Source organism: Cyprinodon tularosa, unplaced genomic scaffold (assembly GCF_016077235.1).
Source record: "Cyprinodon tularosa strain WSP-4 unplaced genomic scaffold, ASM1607723v1 ctg13, whole genome shotgun sequence".
Classification (NCBI taxonomy): domain Eukaryota; kingdom Metazoa; phylum Chordata; class Actinopteri; order Cyprinodontiformes; family Cyprinodontidae; genus Cyprinodon; species Cyprinodon tularosa.
Genome location: NW_024038114.1, coordinates 1,783,984 through 1,801,468, shown reverse-complemented (window position 1 = coordinate 1,801,468; position 17,485 = coordinate 1,783,984). Strand labels below are relative to the sequence as shown.

The following is a 17,485-nucleotide window of genomic DNA, read 5'->3' as shown; positions in this document are numbered from 1 at the left end:
GCTTTGCAATCTTCCTCAAATTGTGGAGCTTGACAGAAGAATAGCAATTAGTTTGTTTTACATTTTGATCTCCAGTGTTTGAAGCAACCAGATAAACAGCCATAGTTAAAGTTAAATAAGAACCAAAAAGGGTGCATTCATGTAATATTTCAGAAAACAAAGATTTTTCCATTCAGGGTGCCAAACTGATCTCTGCAGCTGATAACTGGTTTCCAGTAACTTATCCTGCTGGGATTCCTTAATGAGAATAAACCATTTCTTAGTCCTAAACTCTTAGCAATCCATCCACAGAGGAATGTTTGGTTTCCGGCCTTTTTGAGTCAGAAACTCAGAGCTTTTAATTCAAAGTTTACTCCGATACCCCCAAATCACTCCTCTGTTTTTAATCCAGGTTTGAGTTATGGTTTCTGACATTCACAAACAACACAACTTCTTTTCTCTGAAATCTCAAAAAGATTTATAGTTCAGCAGATCATTTAACAAGGTTGAGATGTTTGATGAGAAGCACAGAGATTACATTGAATACAGACATTATGATTAGCCGTTAATACATTTTTTGCCACAGTGTTGCTCGTCATTCCCCTCAAAGTCAGAGGTATAGTCTGATTAAATACATCTAATATTTCTTCATCTAGCCTGTAGCTACAGATACATAAAAGGTATTTGATCTTTCAGTTAAATAATGCTGATTTGATTATAGATTATAGAGGTAGACAGAACTGTTTCTGCCATCCAACCCTTCCTCCTTCTTCTGTGGTTTCCAACCTTCATTCGGAGCCAAGCTGATATTGCCAAAGTTCCCGCTTCTCATGTAAAGTGCAGTCGGCCTTTGTCCGGTTTACGACCTGCACGTCGCCGTCCTTCGTCCTCAGCTGCGAACGGCCAGCATGGAGTTGATCTCCCAGATGAGGTTCCGCAGTTGGTCCATGATCTGCTTTAGCTGCTGGTTCTTCTGCTTCAGCCTCTATAAGGAAATGCAGGACAAACAAGACGAGAGAAATTAAGAAAAACACGCATAAGAGACATTTGGATTACTATTGATTAAAATGTGTGGCTAGTTTGGTCGGTCTTTCCTTTAAATCCAAAGTTGTGCTTTAAAAATACAAAACAAATCTGATTCGGAAAATCTGAAAATATAATCTAGAGTTTGTTACGGTTTAAAATCATCTGGAATTGTTGACTAATTCATTTGTGAAATCCATGCACTCTTAAACCTTTCATCCATCTGTGTCCATTATCCAGCTCTCCATCCTTAACAGGGTTCCTGGATGAATTTTGGTTGTTCACCACTGCTCCATGGTTAGTTCTCACTGAAGTTCTAAAGCCTTTAAAATTGTCTTAAAGACCTTTGAAAGTTGATAACCAAAATTGACTCCATTTCCTATATCTTAAACTTAAGTAAATCAAAGAATAAGGATTTTATTAATCTTTTATCTCAATATTTCTCTTGCAAGAGTTTTTGTGGTTTTCCCTGAATAACCAAAAAATTCCAGCTAATATTTGAAAAAGTTAAAGATTGACAGGATTGTTACTTTTCCTCCTTTCTCTTCAATGTGTCCCAGGGGAGCTTTAATAAATCCAAGTATATAATTAAAAGAGTTACTGTGTAAGATTTAGCAATTAAATCTGACATTTTTAAACAGCTTAAAACATTTTTAAAATGTGCAATATTTCTTTTTTTATGAAGCCCAGTTAGAGCTGTAAGGTTACCGACCCATCCATGGTGCAGTGCCACTCTGGGATTAAAATAATCCACTATTCTGGCCCCCCACACTGGGCCTTTTAAAGTTTAAAAAAAAAAAAAAAAGAAAGAACATTAGAGGTCTAATGAGAAGTGACCTTTTATCCGGGGGGAGACCGTAGCTGTTTGGTTAGCAGAAGGTGACTTTTTAAAGGTATGACCTACTCTGATCCTTTGCCTCCTGCTTTCTATGGGAAACAGATGGCCTGTCTGATGTTAATGAGCTTTTGGATAAAGACGAGAGCAAAGATGATGATAATTCATCAAAAGGAAGAAGTTTCACCTGATGGAGAACATCTCAAAGGTCTAACATCATCCTGACAAAATCAAACAACATAATGTCCCACTTATGAGTGTTAGAACTTTTTTTTTATTTAGAAAATAATAGACACAATAATGAATGTGAAAAAGACCAAATTATATAGCGCCATACAGGAAGAGTCAAACATAAATGCAGCTAATTTCTAACATGGTGATCAAATTCTGACTCCTGGTTTGAAAGAAAAAAAAATGTTTTTAAAATTATTTTTTGTTCCTCATTTTATTATTATACCATAAAGAAAAAAACTTAATGTCTTATGACCCAGTGACACAAACTTCCTGTCAAATACTATACTATTATGTATATGTTCCTGTATTCGTATTTTAATTTTTATTTCTGTAAAGTGACCTTGAGTGTCTAGAAAGGCGCTGTTAAATAAAATTTATTATTATTATTATTATTATTATTATTAGACCAGAAAGAGGAGGAAGAATCTTTTTCCAATGTTGGCTGTGTTTCCATCCAGCTGGAATGTGATTTTTTTTGCAAACATGAATTTGCTGTTTTTCCATTTGGTTTTGAACCAACTAACAAAGAGATGCAAAACATAATCTCGTCATACGTTGTCCATATTAGGTCATCATGCATGTCTGTTATAAACAGGAAGTAGTGGCTACAATCTAGCTCGGAACACAGATCAGTAATGGAGCAAAGTTTATCTGGCAAGTTCTTTCATTGACATGTATGCCAGTAATGGCAATGAAGCTTCCACCCATGTTTCAAGCATAATAGGGATATTTGGGAAAATGCCGACAGCAGAAACAGCTGATCAGAGATGTGAGGTAATTTTTCGCTAAAGTGTAAAAACTTTTTAGCGAATTTGAAGCCATTTCCATCAAGAGTTTCTGATGCGACTAAGATTCATGATCATGCATCTTGATTCATGCACGTCTCAGTAATTCTCATAATATCTGCTTTCTGAGCAGCAGCCTCTACCAGTCCTGTAAAACGAGCAGCCAAATCCGGTCTACATAGAGCAGTCTTTACCTACGGCCCTTAGAAACCAACTACCTTCCACAGTAAACAAACACCAACTCTCTCCAATCAGCGAGCGGCGATGCAAGACAGAAAATTATCATTCTTGCATAAAACTGTGACAAAGTGACTCTTACAAGTAAATCTGAACAGTGACAGCAACTGTCCTTTTTTAGCTAGCGCCTTAATTGCAAAAATTATTTTTCGGCTTAAAGAGGTCTCAGACTTTGTATAGCCTTGTTAAAGAAGAGCCTAAAGAAGGAAAGGATCGGTCTGCCAGAGTTGAAGGAAAATAAATAGTGTCAAAGGTTAGGCTAGATTGCATCATATAAATATATTCCTGTAGTTGACTTCAAAAGGCTTAAAAAGTATGGTATAGGTGCTTTAATAGGTCTCTGACAGTAATCAGGCGTGTTTATACAATAATTTTATGACCTTAAAAGAAAGGGGCGCCATTATTGAAGGAATGATTTTAATGGAATGATTGTATGATAATTCTAAATGGAGAAAAAAAATACACGAGTACTTTTTACTACATAATACACCAGAGTTCAGGGCCTTAGCGAACACCTGCATGACTGAGGATGTTGGCATGGAAGAAGGTTTATGATCAACTAATTAGTGAAGGGATTCTGTTTTAATGAAAATAACCAAGCAGAAAATCCCTGGATGAAGTGAAGCAAGTGAATAAGAAATTTCAAAAAGGCCACCTTCAACTTCAGGTATTCAGCAAAAAACAGGAAAAAAAACTGCGTTCCCACATAATTACAACAAATGATTCCAAATAGTTCAGTTTGAGTTGGTCCATCATCAACTCAGCTAATCGCTGTAATAACACAAACATCTGGCCTCCTTCAGGAGCACAGCTACATTACAGAGAGGAGCAAACAGCACACCTCCCAGCCAGCCAGTCAGTCAGTCAAGGGTTTGTCCCCTGATTGTCTCTGAATGGTTTACCAAGATCTCTGAGTCAACATCTGCTGAAGCCTTTATGCATAAACTAATAATGGTTCCTTCAGCGCTGCTGCAGCTGGAGACACTGAACAATGAAATCAAGCACAGCCGCCAAGTACAGGCTGCATTAGAAAAATGAAAAAATACCTGGGAACATCTATGTTTGGGCACATTTAGCAGCGGCGGATCAGAGAGGGAGAGGAGGAAGAGTGGAGCGACCTAACTCAGGGGCTCCTGTATCTGCAGTGCGGTGAAATCTATTAAGATTAAATCCATCTCGCTCTCAGTAACACTCCTTTAGCCATGACTAATTACCAGCCATTTTTGCAGCGCAGATAACACCTTGAGCAATCAATTTCACACAGCTCTCTTAATATCAGCTGTTTAGCTGATTGTCCTTGAAGATATTCCAGAGTGGAACATTTGGAAACCCTCCAGTCTCTTCCTTTAGGGGGGATTTCTAAACGCTTCCCAAGCTTCTTTGCTCTCTACAAACTCACAGATGCTTGCTTTGATTCTGTGCGCCTTTCTGTGTATTTTATAGAATACGCCTCATTACTCCAACAACTGATACCTGAAATAACAATTTTTCTCTATTAATGAGATAATGCCTCTTTAGATTCTCAGTATTTCTGTAAACAATTACTATTATAGTCGTTATAATTGCAGCGCTTTTATGACTATTTTTCACCTCATCCATCAGTGTTTAACAGGCAGCGGGAGCTTCTCCCTCTTGGATTCACAATGCTTCATTCTTTATCGAAAAGCAGGCATGAAACTGCAGATTTTTCACAGCAGAAATAAGACCAGGATGGCAGAGGAGCCTTCACGGCCTGTTCATTATAAAAGGCTCCCTGGCATATCTTGATATATGAATAACAAGGCTGCTATTATCACAGAAATGATTCTGCAACCTTAGGGAAATGTAATTTTCATTCATAACCTCATAATTAGTGCAACTCTAATCCTTCACACCTATAATGTGATATTCTGAAGAATGCTTTACAACAGAGAGCGGAGCAGCAGAGGGAGAGGAGCCATTAGCCGTCTGTGTTCTGTGCTATTTACAGGCATTTCCAGTTTAAAGTTGCTCTGCTCAGATATGCAGAGCGACTGGTCAACAGCTCCTGAAAGAAGACTGGATCTACCGTCTGAGCTGGAGTCTCAGAGGGCTGCCAGCACAATGGAAGGCTGCCTAACCTGCTTCACACAGAGAGAATGCCTGCAGTCTCCAGCAGGCTGCAGGAGGAGGAGAGAGCAGAGCGGTGACCAGAGGTGGATTGTAAGCGGCGACTGGCTTGCTTAGAGTCGGGTGCAGTCATCTATGGAGGTAAGCATGTACTGCTGGATCTGAGGTCATGCGCTGTTGTGCGCGTCTGTGTGTGACTTATTCACGGTATTTTGGCTCCAAATGCTGCATCGAAGCCAAAACTGCTGCAGAAATGTACAGCCCTGTGCAAAGGTCAGGGAGCAAAAGGAAAAAAATAGAAACAAATAAGGGACTTAATGCTTTCCTTTAAGACTCTTACAGTCCATGAATACACAATGCTGGTCAGACCACTGCTAATGCAGCGGTGCGTCAGCATGGCCTGTACTTCTACAGAGTATAGGCCATGCATTGAGTCCAAGGACCCCGAACCACTTTACACTACAGTCACACATTCACCACGTATTCTGATTTATGAAAACATTCATATACTGATGGTGGTAGGCTGCTATGTAGCCATAGCGGTACGGGGGCAGACTGACAGAAGCTGGGGCCTTCTGACCCTCAGTCACCCCAGGAAAACCCAAAAACAACTTTAGAGTCAGAAACAAAATAAAACATTCAGTCTAATACTTCAATAGATTAAATTTAACTGAACTGTGTTACTCCACATGCTGGATTTATTTTCCCTCCAAAATAAAACTTAAAGTCGTAGGGAAGTCATACTTAAATGTAAAATCATTCTGGCTTAAACAATCAAACTTGCTTACAAACCTTCCGCTATAACAATCCCGCCCTCTTGATAAACGACCAATCACACTCACTTTATTCACTCATGTAAAGACAGGCACCAATCAAGAGAATTCGGAAATGCAACGGTTGGAACAGCCGCTTCCCTACGACTTTAATGAACCCTCACCCAGACTGGCAAATTTAATATTTTATTAGAAGACTCAGTCTTATTATGTACAGTTATATAGGTTTAACACTAGAACATTACAGAAGGAAACATTTAAGCTACCATATCAGCCATAACCCCAAAAATCTAACATGTCAATGTTAGTCATTGGCTGTAGTCAGTTACTCACTTTACCTGAAAGGCTGTGGTGCCTGAGCAAGGTTGAAGTGGCTGTCATAGATGTTACAAATAAAAACAACTTTGAGTCATGTTTGAACTGATGCAGCTTGGTCTGTATTCTACTCAACCAATTTTATATATTCAGAAACTAGAGGAGGTTAGCTTTCAAATGATGTATTGCAAATCTAATTTGGGCTTACAGTTTCCAAGTTATTTGCTTTTCCGTTTTGGTATGCAAAATAGGCAAGAATTTCCCAAAATGAGGTGGATGTTAAGTTACAATTTAAATTTTACCACTTGAGTAGTTCTAGATAAAACACAGTTTTAGCTTAATTAATGCTGAGTGGGATGTCCTTTTAACAACTGATTTGTTTTAGAGTCGGTATACACTATCTGACAATTATTCAATGACTATTCCAATTTACGATTTCAAGAAGTGACAAAGACTATTAGCCATGCCTAGGAAGAAAAACTGTACAACAGAAACAGTAGAAACAAGCTTTTTTTTTTTACTCCATCTCTGCTTCTTCTTGTCTGCATTTCTTTTGATTTTTCTTCATTATCCTCTCTCCTTTCCACCACCCGTCTAAATCAGATCAAAGAGGTTGTCCTCAACAGTGGGGTGGGGGAAAAAAAGAAAATGAATTTTTCATAGAAAGCACTACATTAAGATTCCACTTCACAGAAACTTCACTGCAAGAGAAGCTCTTACAACTGTATCTCCACATGTTATGTCAAGACAGATTTGGGCTCAGGCCACCAGAAGATGTTCTCTGACCTGAAATCAATAAGTCACGTCGTTATAGGCCAACTGGCATGTTATGAAGGCCAGTAAACACAGTTAAATGTTGGCCATTAAACACCCGTCCCTCTTCAGGGTTATAGAGCTTTATAACCATAATCTTTACATTAATTAATTTGGCTGTAATATCTTCACATAAAGCTGAATGCAATGGGGCTCTGATCCATTTCACATTACAGAAAATCAAAGTATTCTTGTTATAATATCATTATATAAAGACATTCAACTTCTTTTTAGTCATTTTGCTCGTTTTATTAAGGACTAAAAAGACGACCACCACTCTGAGAAGGTAAAGAGCTTTGCTTTTTGACAAGGGGGTTTGAGATAATGCCGGAAATGAAACGCCTTCCTTTAAAATATGAATTGATTCCCACAGAAACACAGGAGGAGAGCGAGAAGGAATACAGCCAGTGGAGCAAAAGAGTGCCTTCACTCAGGATTCCCCGGCTAATCCGCCCCGTCGCTGGCAGCTCAAATCACAGCTTTGACTCAGACTGATCTGGCCGGGTATTACAACTTTAAGTGTCTGTGAGCATGGAGGAGGGATTAGGGAGAGGACAGCAGAAATCTTCTGACCTTTAAAAAAATCTCCTATTTTTCTATTTTTTTACACACTGAACATCAAACATATATGAAAAGAGATCAACTATATTGGGGGGAAAAAAACAAAGGTAATTTCTTAGACGAGAAAATGTCAAAATTGCTCTTATATGGAAACAAATTAATCTATATCCAAAATAAATCAGAACCAGATATTTAACATGATTCAGCCTAATTTCAGGTCTGAAACTCCAGAAGACTCAGGTATGAGGCGTCATCAATCACCTGGATCTAAGATCAACTGACAAACAGACCACAGTTTGATAGACTGAAGGGGTCTAGGAGCACCACAGGGCCCAAATAGTACCAGTCTAACTTAAACACATATTAATAGATCAGCATCTAAAAATTGAGCTGTAAACAGATTGTGTGAAAGAAGAAATAATGGCTCTTCAAAATAAAAGCCAGCGGTGCTTTACAGTACATCTAGTCATTCAGACAAACAACTCCGGTTCCAGGGCAAACTCCTGCATCTGACGCCACCGTCCCCCCCCTACCCTTGCCCTACTGTGGCTCTACCTCTCTCATAACTCATCCAAAACAGGCAGTTATCCTGAGCTATTTTCTATGTGTATGCTGCTATATGTTTAGGACCCACTTTCCCTTATTCTGCTTCATTCCATCTAACATTCTGTAATATTTGTTAAGTTCCATTTATAACTTTGTGCTCTCTGTTTTTTCCTGTCATAATAGCTTCAGTACGTCTGTTACTGTTTGGCTGTAACTCTATCTTGGATTGAGATATCTGTGAAATAGAAACATAGATGTGCTGCTGCTGTCATGACTGAATGAAATCAACTGGTTTTCCTTGAGGGAAACTTTTAACCAATCTGACTGTATTGTCTCTGTAAAGTGCCTTGAGATGACATGTGTTGTGAATTGGCGTTATATAAATAAACTGAAATGAATTTAATTATATAAAGACAATGACCTCGAAGAAATGTAACTATATTACCACAGGAGAAACTTGAGGGGCTTACACTTTTAATGGCTGTGTCAATAGATAGAAGCCATCAGACTCCATACTTAATGATAGCTTTAATCCTTCAAAGTTAATACGTTGCCTGAGATATAATCTAAAACGTGTTTTCTAATATTAAACAAACACAAAAGTATTTCTACAATCATTGATGAAAAAATATAAATTCAGTACAGCTCTGCTACAGCACTCTACAGTCCTTAAAGGAAACAAGTTTTGGAGCTTTTGTGGTGTCATAAAGCAGCTTGAGCTGGAAAAAACCCAGCGATGGGAAACAAAACTGTCTAATTAAGTTTAATAGGAAGCACAGATGATCACTTCACTCATATCATTAATCATCATCTGGCAGAAGGTGGTCCATAATTTTACTCCCGAGATCCATCAGCCAACAGGAACACATTAATGTACATAAAAAAGGGGAAAAATATACATTTGTAATCATCATCATTTACTGTTTTCTTCACTTTTCATGTGTAGTAACCTCGCTACAATAGCTTTGATTGTATTTGATATAATATTCTAAAGTATTTAAAGGTTGAAGACGTTATAATCTAGAGCTATTAAACAAGATAATCTTTGGCGATGTCCTTTTTCCTTTTTCACCCCAAAATGTATAAATTATATGAAGCATCACAACCCACTGAACCTAAATAATGAGCCAACATTTATGGTAGTATTCCAGTTCTTTGGAATGGATAATGCATTTAAGGAGATTATAACAACAATACAATTGTGATATACTGTGCAAATTGGACCAAGGCTAAACTGGCATTTTACAAATAATATCTCTATAGTTGAGTTTCCAATATATGTCCAATATATGTGATATTCTGAGAATTTTAAAGAAGCAAATTTTTGCAATTGCATTATTTCCAGTAAATAAGATATGCAATACTTTTGTCCTGGTAATAAGTTTAGAAAACAACAGGTGTAAGGACACAAGATATATCAACATTTCAGCCACTATCTATTTTCCCACAGGGCCAACTATTATCCATCTTTATCTCTTTCCATCCACAACTTGTTGAAATGGAAAAAAAGCTACCATTTACTACATTCATTTACCTTTGAGATCAAAACAGTATTAGTGAAGTTAATCTAGGTCAACTGATGGTGATATAACAGAATGGAAAAATAATAAAATTCCTCTCTATATCTAATTCTATTCAGATTGATCTATAAAACTAGTTAGGAACAGTCTTCTAGTTCGAACGTTTTCCATAATAAGGAAGATTTAATTACTTACAACTGTGTTGAAATGTGTTGTTTACAACTAACAGTTTTGAAACACTGGCTTGTAATAATTCATCCCGCTCCAAGTTTAAATTATATTCATGGATTGAAGTGATGCATCAAACAAACAGCTGGAAATCTGATTTTACCGTTTTGAATCCAACTGATTAGCAAAATGCTGATTATTTATTTGCTGTTTATTAAATCCATCAAAAGTGAAAAATCAGAGTATAGTCACCTGAAGGTAAATGTTATAGGTTATTCTATTATCTGTTTATAGTAATATACAGTGAAACAAAGAGATAAACTGCTACTTTCCCTCTGAGAAAACTTGTAAAAAGCACATGTGAGTGGGGGGGTGATAAGCTCCTTACAGCTCTCTGCCCTGCCTGGGGAACCCTCTAACGCTAAATGGGTCCAAGTTTACCATCTGACAGTGTATCCACAGGGAGGCAGGCCAAGCGGCTTTAATTTGCCTTACATCAGTTAAAAATAAAAAAATAAAAACAACTTAATTGACTTTGTAAACTTTATGGCTTTTACTAGAGAGGAGGGTTTAAGAGGCAGATTGTTCAGTATTTGGCGCTGACTTTCCCATGGGAATTAAGTCTTTAAAGGGTTCTGAAAGTAGATAAAAGCCTTTGCTTCCAGCAGTGGCAGAAATACAATAATCATGTTGTCATCCTTGCATGCACCTACCAATGAGCTTCTTCAATACATCTTCAGTATTGAGGTGGAAAGCTTGCAGCGTCAGCCGACTGTTGCAGAATGGTTGCCATTGATTTTAGTATCCGAGGCCCGTCACCCTCCCACCTCCTGTTAGGCACTTGCATCTTTGCCAGGTAGCCCCATTGATTGGGCCTTCCTTTAAGATTTGGTTGATAATAAATGAGAGTCTGGGAGGTAAAAGTGTTGTTGCTTTAAGAGCAGCTATGGGTAGTCATGCAAAAACTGTAACCAGCTGATTTTAAAAGGCTGATTTCTGATGAATCATGTCATAAACCAGAATGTTTGGAAAGATGTAGAAAAATCTTTTACTTAATATACCAGACAGTAGTGGCAGTCAGAATAGATGTAGTTTTGTAGGATTTTTCTAAATAGGAACAAACAAAAGAAGCCTGATATAAATTAAATATTGCTTCCATGGCAGCAGGACTTAATGATAGCAGCTACTGTGCACTATGCAGTGGAACACAAACCAGCTTGGGTAACTACTTGATTAACTACTTATATAAACTGATATAAATATCAGTTAACTGGGAAACTGAGGTCTAGGCAAGAACAGCTCGGTCCCTGGAGGCCCTTAAAGATCTGCTGCTAATGTCTTGCTCTGTTTATACAGTCTTGAAGTTGACACTAGGGCTGCTTTTACTTTTTTTTTTTACAATTTTGATATAATACTGTTCTAAGTGTGTTTCTCTGTCAGCTAAAGGCATGTTTTACAGTCTCTATACTCCATTTAACAATTAACTGATTACTAAATGAGTTGCCATTTATTTCAATAATCGATTAATCACGAGTAATCCAATAAATTGTTTCAGCACTAAGAGACACGCTTTGGACTTCCAAAGTATCAGACAAGTGATAAAATAATATAAAAGATGGAGTATAACACATTTACTTGTTCAAAATGGAAAGGGAAAGAGTCACTTTCTCCATTACCAATGAATAAGGCATAAAAAGGCTCCTAAACCAAGATAAACCAAAGTTATGAACAACTATGGAGGGTTCTTCAATGCATTATTGTTGCAAGCAAAGAATAAATTTGAAATTTGAAAAAAAATATATATATATATTGATATACTTCTTAATTGAAGAAAAAGGTTTTAAGACCAACTTTGCTGATTGCTCAGATTTTATTTTCTTTATTTTCATATACTTTTTGTCAAATGGATATATATATATTTTTTTTCCAAATTCCACTTTTTTTGTGTTATAAAAGAATAGCATTGTCTTCCAATTGTATTCTACAGAGCATTCTCTCTTCTGAAAAAATAAGACCACGCTGTAGGAGGAAATAAAAAAAAAAGTGTCATGAGTTCCATAGGAGGCATTAGTGTTTTTTTTTTTTTTCACCATGTGCATGTATATTTTGCCTCAGTTGTGCACATAAATCTCTGCAAGCTTCTGTAAACAAGGCTGCATGTTAGCACTGGGGTCCTGCCATTTGCAAGGTGATATCCTGCTGCGTCAATTTCAGAGCAGGCAGGATGTCCTCCTTTGATCTCTGTCAAATGTTTGTCAGGAGCTTATATCATCTAAGGTCACACATATCTCACACTCAAAGCAAACATCAGATTTAGTTTTTCTTTAATGGGTGGCAGAGAGCCCCACAAAAAAAAAGCCTTGATCTAAATTTTTCAAGAGCCAAGAACAGTTTTTTCAAATGTCAAAAGCATCCTGTGGTTAGGTCATGTGTTTAATTGGCACAATCACTCACTCACACTTAAAACCAGCACTCCTGTCTCTAGCAAAGTGAAATGGGTTCTATTATCTGCTTTTACTTAATTGTGAAGGTAGCAGAGAGGAGAACAGCAAAGCATGCAGATTTCTAGAAAGATAAATGACAGGTAATTCCAATTTAAAGCCTCGACTGTTTAATGCAAACAGGAGCTGAGCAGAAAGAAGGCATGTTATGCCAATTGTGCCGCGCCCTCATAGAGACAAGAGCAGACTCCACACATACAAAGTACTTGTTCATGTTCAGATGTTAAGATTCCCTGCAGCATGTGAAAAAAAATTGCTTTTTCTTCACTGATTAAAGAGAAAAAATGTAGCGTCTAAGACAGAAAAAAAACAGGATTCCAGGTTATTTTTTGCAGATCCTCTGAGCACAACAGTTAAAAGTGAATATGGTGATAAAAATGTGTAAAAAAATACTTTCAACATTAATCACCCAGATTCACAAGGAGTTAAAAAGTATCAACAGCAAGTGAGTTTCCTTCAGAAAGTAAATACAAAGAATCTGGCTTCATCACTCCTGGAACTGTCTCACAGTCACTAAACTGAATAAGATGTGAACAAAGTTAATATAAGGAAATAAACTGCTGAACAACCTGCAAGTTGTTTCCCTACCCAAAAGAAACATTTTTTTGTGCCCAGTTAATTATTGGAATAGAGGACCTATTAGCATTTTCTTTTAATGCAAAGCCCTCTGTGATGGAGACTGGATTTGGGGATTTATAATGCGCCTTACGACCCTGTGAAAATTATTACAAAAATATATTACTGAGTAGCAAATCATTTTAGACTTAAAAAGATCATAAGATCCTTTAACCAAAGGAAAGTTGGTACGTTTAGCTGAAGGAGAAGAAAATAACTTGCCGCCTTTTAAAGAGAGAGAAAAGCAAGTCAGTCATCCTATGGTGTCAAAAACATCTGCATAATGTCTAAGGCTGAGGCTCCCAAACTGTGCAGTTTTTCACCCATAAAATATTATCAGAATGGACTCATGACCTGAACTAGCTGTTAGATTACAGATAACTTTTAAACATCTATTAACGATAGGTATACCAGTCCCAAAAAAAGCATTTAAAATAATGTATTTGGTTTGGTCTATTTCTAAGTAATGCTTCGATATCATTAAACATATGTGCCTAATCATTATCATAGTTATTGTTAAAGTTCCTTTATAAAAAAAGGACCTGAGGGCGTCATTCTTTTTGATCCGCGACCCAAAGCGTGGCGATGAAACTTATCTATTAACATTAATATGCGTGACAAAACAACTTCAACTGTAAATTAAAAAAACGCATCAAATCAAGAATTTCAACTAAAAATAAAAGGATATGCATTAAAAAAATGGTTCGATGATATTAAATTCATAATACTAAACTTCAATATAATCCCAGAATTGCAGTATTTTCATCACCATTTGTCCTGTAAGAACAGTTGTCTCAGAAAATACAATGAGAACAGTGCTTTCCATCTATCAGCTCTTTAAGATAAACCATAATCCTGAAAACCTAAAACACAGTGCCGCCTTTAACCGCTAACACTGCCTTTACACACTGTGATGAAACGCAGAAATAGTTAAAATTGAAACCAAACAACAAAATACTAAAAAAATTCTATTTCTCTCAAAAGGTAAAAAACAAGCAAACAAAAAAAAAATCACCATTTTTGAAGTTCTTTGATGCAATGGTGCCCCTTCGACCCCTGCAAAACAATTAAAAAGCTCCTGGCATACAAAGAGCCCCTAATGGGCCACATATGTGGCTGCTAATAAGACAGATACGAGCACCTGCTGTGCATAGCCTACTAACTCTGGACACTGACCGTGGTAGAGGAGGATGGGAAAGAAGTGATAAAGAAAGAGCCGTGTGTGATGGAAAGAAAGACATAAAAAGGAAGCAGGTTAAAAAGAAAATAGAGGTGGAGCAGAGCAGGAGTAGAAAAAAAATGAAGAAATTAAAGAGTGAATAAGATTTTCAACATGTTTTTTTTAGGACAGCATTTTCATCTTTAGAGTTCTCAATTTCCTTCAGTTTAAAGTATAAACAAAAAACTTAATCTTTTAAATTGTGGCAGATATTTCTACAGAGATCTACAACTTTAAATATGGAGGATGAAAAAATGGAAATATAGACGAATTAATTGGTTGATCTCAGACAGATGAACTCAGGGGCGGATCTAGAAAAATATTTATGGGGTGGCAAGAGGGGGGCAGGAATTTTTTAGGGGTGGCAACATATGGCATTTGTTTACACTGAATTTAATCACAGTTATCACAGTTTGGTGAGAATAGTATGTACAGTACTAGTGTTTCATGTGAAAAAGTTCATATTAATAATACATCGTACAATGAGATCTCACTTAATAGGAGATAGAAGAATGATAACACTACTTCTAGAGGGGCATTATGACAGGAAAGGTATTAAGGTAAGACACAGGTGCTGAGTAGTAGATGTGTGAGACTGACTGTCAGAGAGGCAGCTATGCAGCATTTGCACAAGAAGAAACGATAGAAAGAAAAAATTCCCCATCAGAGATCTATGGACTGAGCTGGACTAAAGTGAGCAGAACTACACAGTAGAAATAAATGGGTCAAGGCACCCGAACAAGGTACTGGACATCTATGTAATGTTTACTCTGAACACACATTTACCCCATTTGTTCCTCAGTAACTTGACATACAGCAGTTACGGCAACATGAAAGGGACGTTTCATGCATGTAGATCTGCTGTAGATAGAGCTGTATATGGAGGACCAACTCTGCCATATTTAAAAATAAATACAGAAATAAATAAATGCTCAATAAATAAATAAGCATACAATTAATTGCCACCAAAAATACAATCAACAAATAAATGTAATTAGAAATTATATTATAATGGCAGGCAGAAATGTTAAAAGGGCAGGCAGAAAGAAATAGAGGCGAAGAAATAACTAGGGTAAAAAAATACAAAGGAAGAATAAAACAGACAAAAATATGATAACATGCACATAAATAAATACTTAAAAATATAAGTAATGAAAAAATGAAGTTGAAGATAAGAAATGACAAAAAAATAAATAAGGTAAATATTAAAAAGGCAAAGAAATAAAGAAGCCAATTAAAAGAGTTACCGTAAATTCTCTAATATTGGCCTGTATTCCAATAGCGGCCGGGACTCTAACATTGGCCGGTCTGTAATACAGGCCGGGGCTATAAACGTTTTTTCTGGGCATACCTCAACATTATTCTTGTGGTAGTAACATACAAGTACCACAGCCCTGCGCACGCAGCTGGACGACAGGCCCTGACTGCTGCCCGTCTGCGCGAGGAAGAGAACAGACACGCAGCAGAACAGGAGGAGCGCGAGTGATGAGGAGATTAAAGGGAGAGATGAAGAGGAGGAGAAAAACTGAGGAGGAGAATTAAACAGAATTGGAGGATTTTTTTTTTTTTTTTTTTACATCAAACCAGGCGAGACATGGTAACTGTAGTTTTTCAATAAATGAACCTAGTGTTTTATAGGTTCAAATAGACACAAAATCTAATTTTTATTCATTCCACTGGTAGTCTGTTTTGCTCAAATAGCAATAGAGGCCTGTCTCTAATTCTGGCCTCTATCCAATAAAGGCCTGGACCGCGATGCACTTGAGTGAAATAAAGGCCCGGGCCTATATTAGAGAATTTACGGTATATACCTTTATGACTAGCTGTATAATTTAATTTCTACTTACATTTATTTGTTGTTTGTATTTTTGGTGGCAATTTATTTATTGAGCATTTATTTCTGTATTTATTTTTAAATATGGCAGAGTTGGTCCTCCATACTGCTGTATCAACAAATCAACAAAAAGGCGGGTTCTGTATGTTACATCAAAATCTCCATAAATCTGAAAAGAAGCAACATAAAAATACATTTTACTTGTGAGTAGGTTCATACGGGTCATTTCTGTATAGTTTCATATTATATATACAAAAAAAGAAACAACAACACTGCTTTATATTAAGCAGGATTCACACCAGTATCACATTTTTAACTATTAACACTTTTGGTTTTATTAAAGGAAATATCAGATTTTCTCAGGTGCCAAAACAAAATGTAAGAGCTCTGTAAAGGCTCACCAGAGAGCATAACATAAAGTTAACATGACTATAACAGCTGAATGCGGTGATTTCCATGTTGCTCAGCAAAACGCTTCACAACTTTATTTAGATCCAATGCCTTTGTGCGTTTTGATTTGAGTACAACCAAACTTGATCGTCTCTTTTCTGTCATAGTTGACCGCAAATATGTCTTTATGAGCCTGAATCGTCAGGCCTAACTAACATCATAGATAGAGAAATAACGTTCTGCAACCTGATTTTTATCATCTCAAAATCAGCATTGCAGCTATGCTAGCAACATTGTGCTTTCATTATGATTTTATTTCTCGATAGATAGTTAATCAGTTTTCACCTTTTTCATTCCGTGTCTCCTCTCCCCATCACCCCTGGCTCCCTCGCTTTGCCCCACTCGGTTTTCAAAACAATCAGTCTCAGTCGCTCTCGCGTCATCTCGTGCTGCATTCACTGCAGTCCGACATTGGAAATTAGCGGCAGTAATTCTCAAATGATCCATAATTTATAAGCCTCGCCACCCCTACCGCCAACTGGGGTGGCAGCTGGGGTGGCAAGGCTGTCATTTAGGGTGGCAGTTGCCACCCTATGCCACCCCAGTAGATCCGCCTATGGATGAACTAATGTAGAGAATGCTAGACAGGATGGATGGATGGAAATAAAGAAGGCTCTTAGATTTATGGAAGGATTGGTGAATCAGACACTCATGGCTCTATAGGGGGCAGCTGAATGTATAAGGAAAGAGATATTGAAGAATGGACAAACATGGAAATACAGCACTTGAATAGGTGGATGGAAGTTCGGCTGAAACAATAAATTGGATTAAGAATGTTTAATTGAGTATTGAAATCATTTTCAATTAATTTACTGATTAACTTTTAACTGGAGTATAGAGACTAAAAAACATGCCTTAAACTGACAGACCAACCCACTAAAAGCATCAATTGTACTAAATTTGTTTAAAAAAAAAATCTTTAAAAGATTGAAAAGAAAAAAAAAGAAAAAAACATTTTAATCCGTCAATATCCTCCATCTAGAACTCCT

At 37.0% G+C, this 17,485-nt stretch overlaps 1 protein-coding gene across 1 annotated transcript in view; it reads right to left on the bottom strand.

The window, feature by feature from the left end:
- Nucleotides 1-433: 433 nt before the first annotated feature.
- Nucleotides 434-17,485, bottom strand: part of med30 (mediator complex subunit 30) — a 57,894-nt gene continuing 40,842 nt past the window's right edge. Inside the window, exon 5 of the mRNA XM_038277081.1 lies at nucleotides 434-964. Coding sequence (XP_038133009.1) covers nucleotides 869-964 — 96 coding nt within the window. The 3' untranslated portion in view covers nucleotides 434-868. The remainder of the gene's footprint in view (nucleotides 965-17,485) is intronic.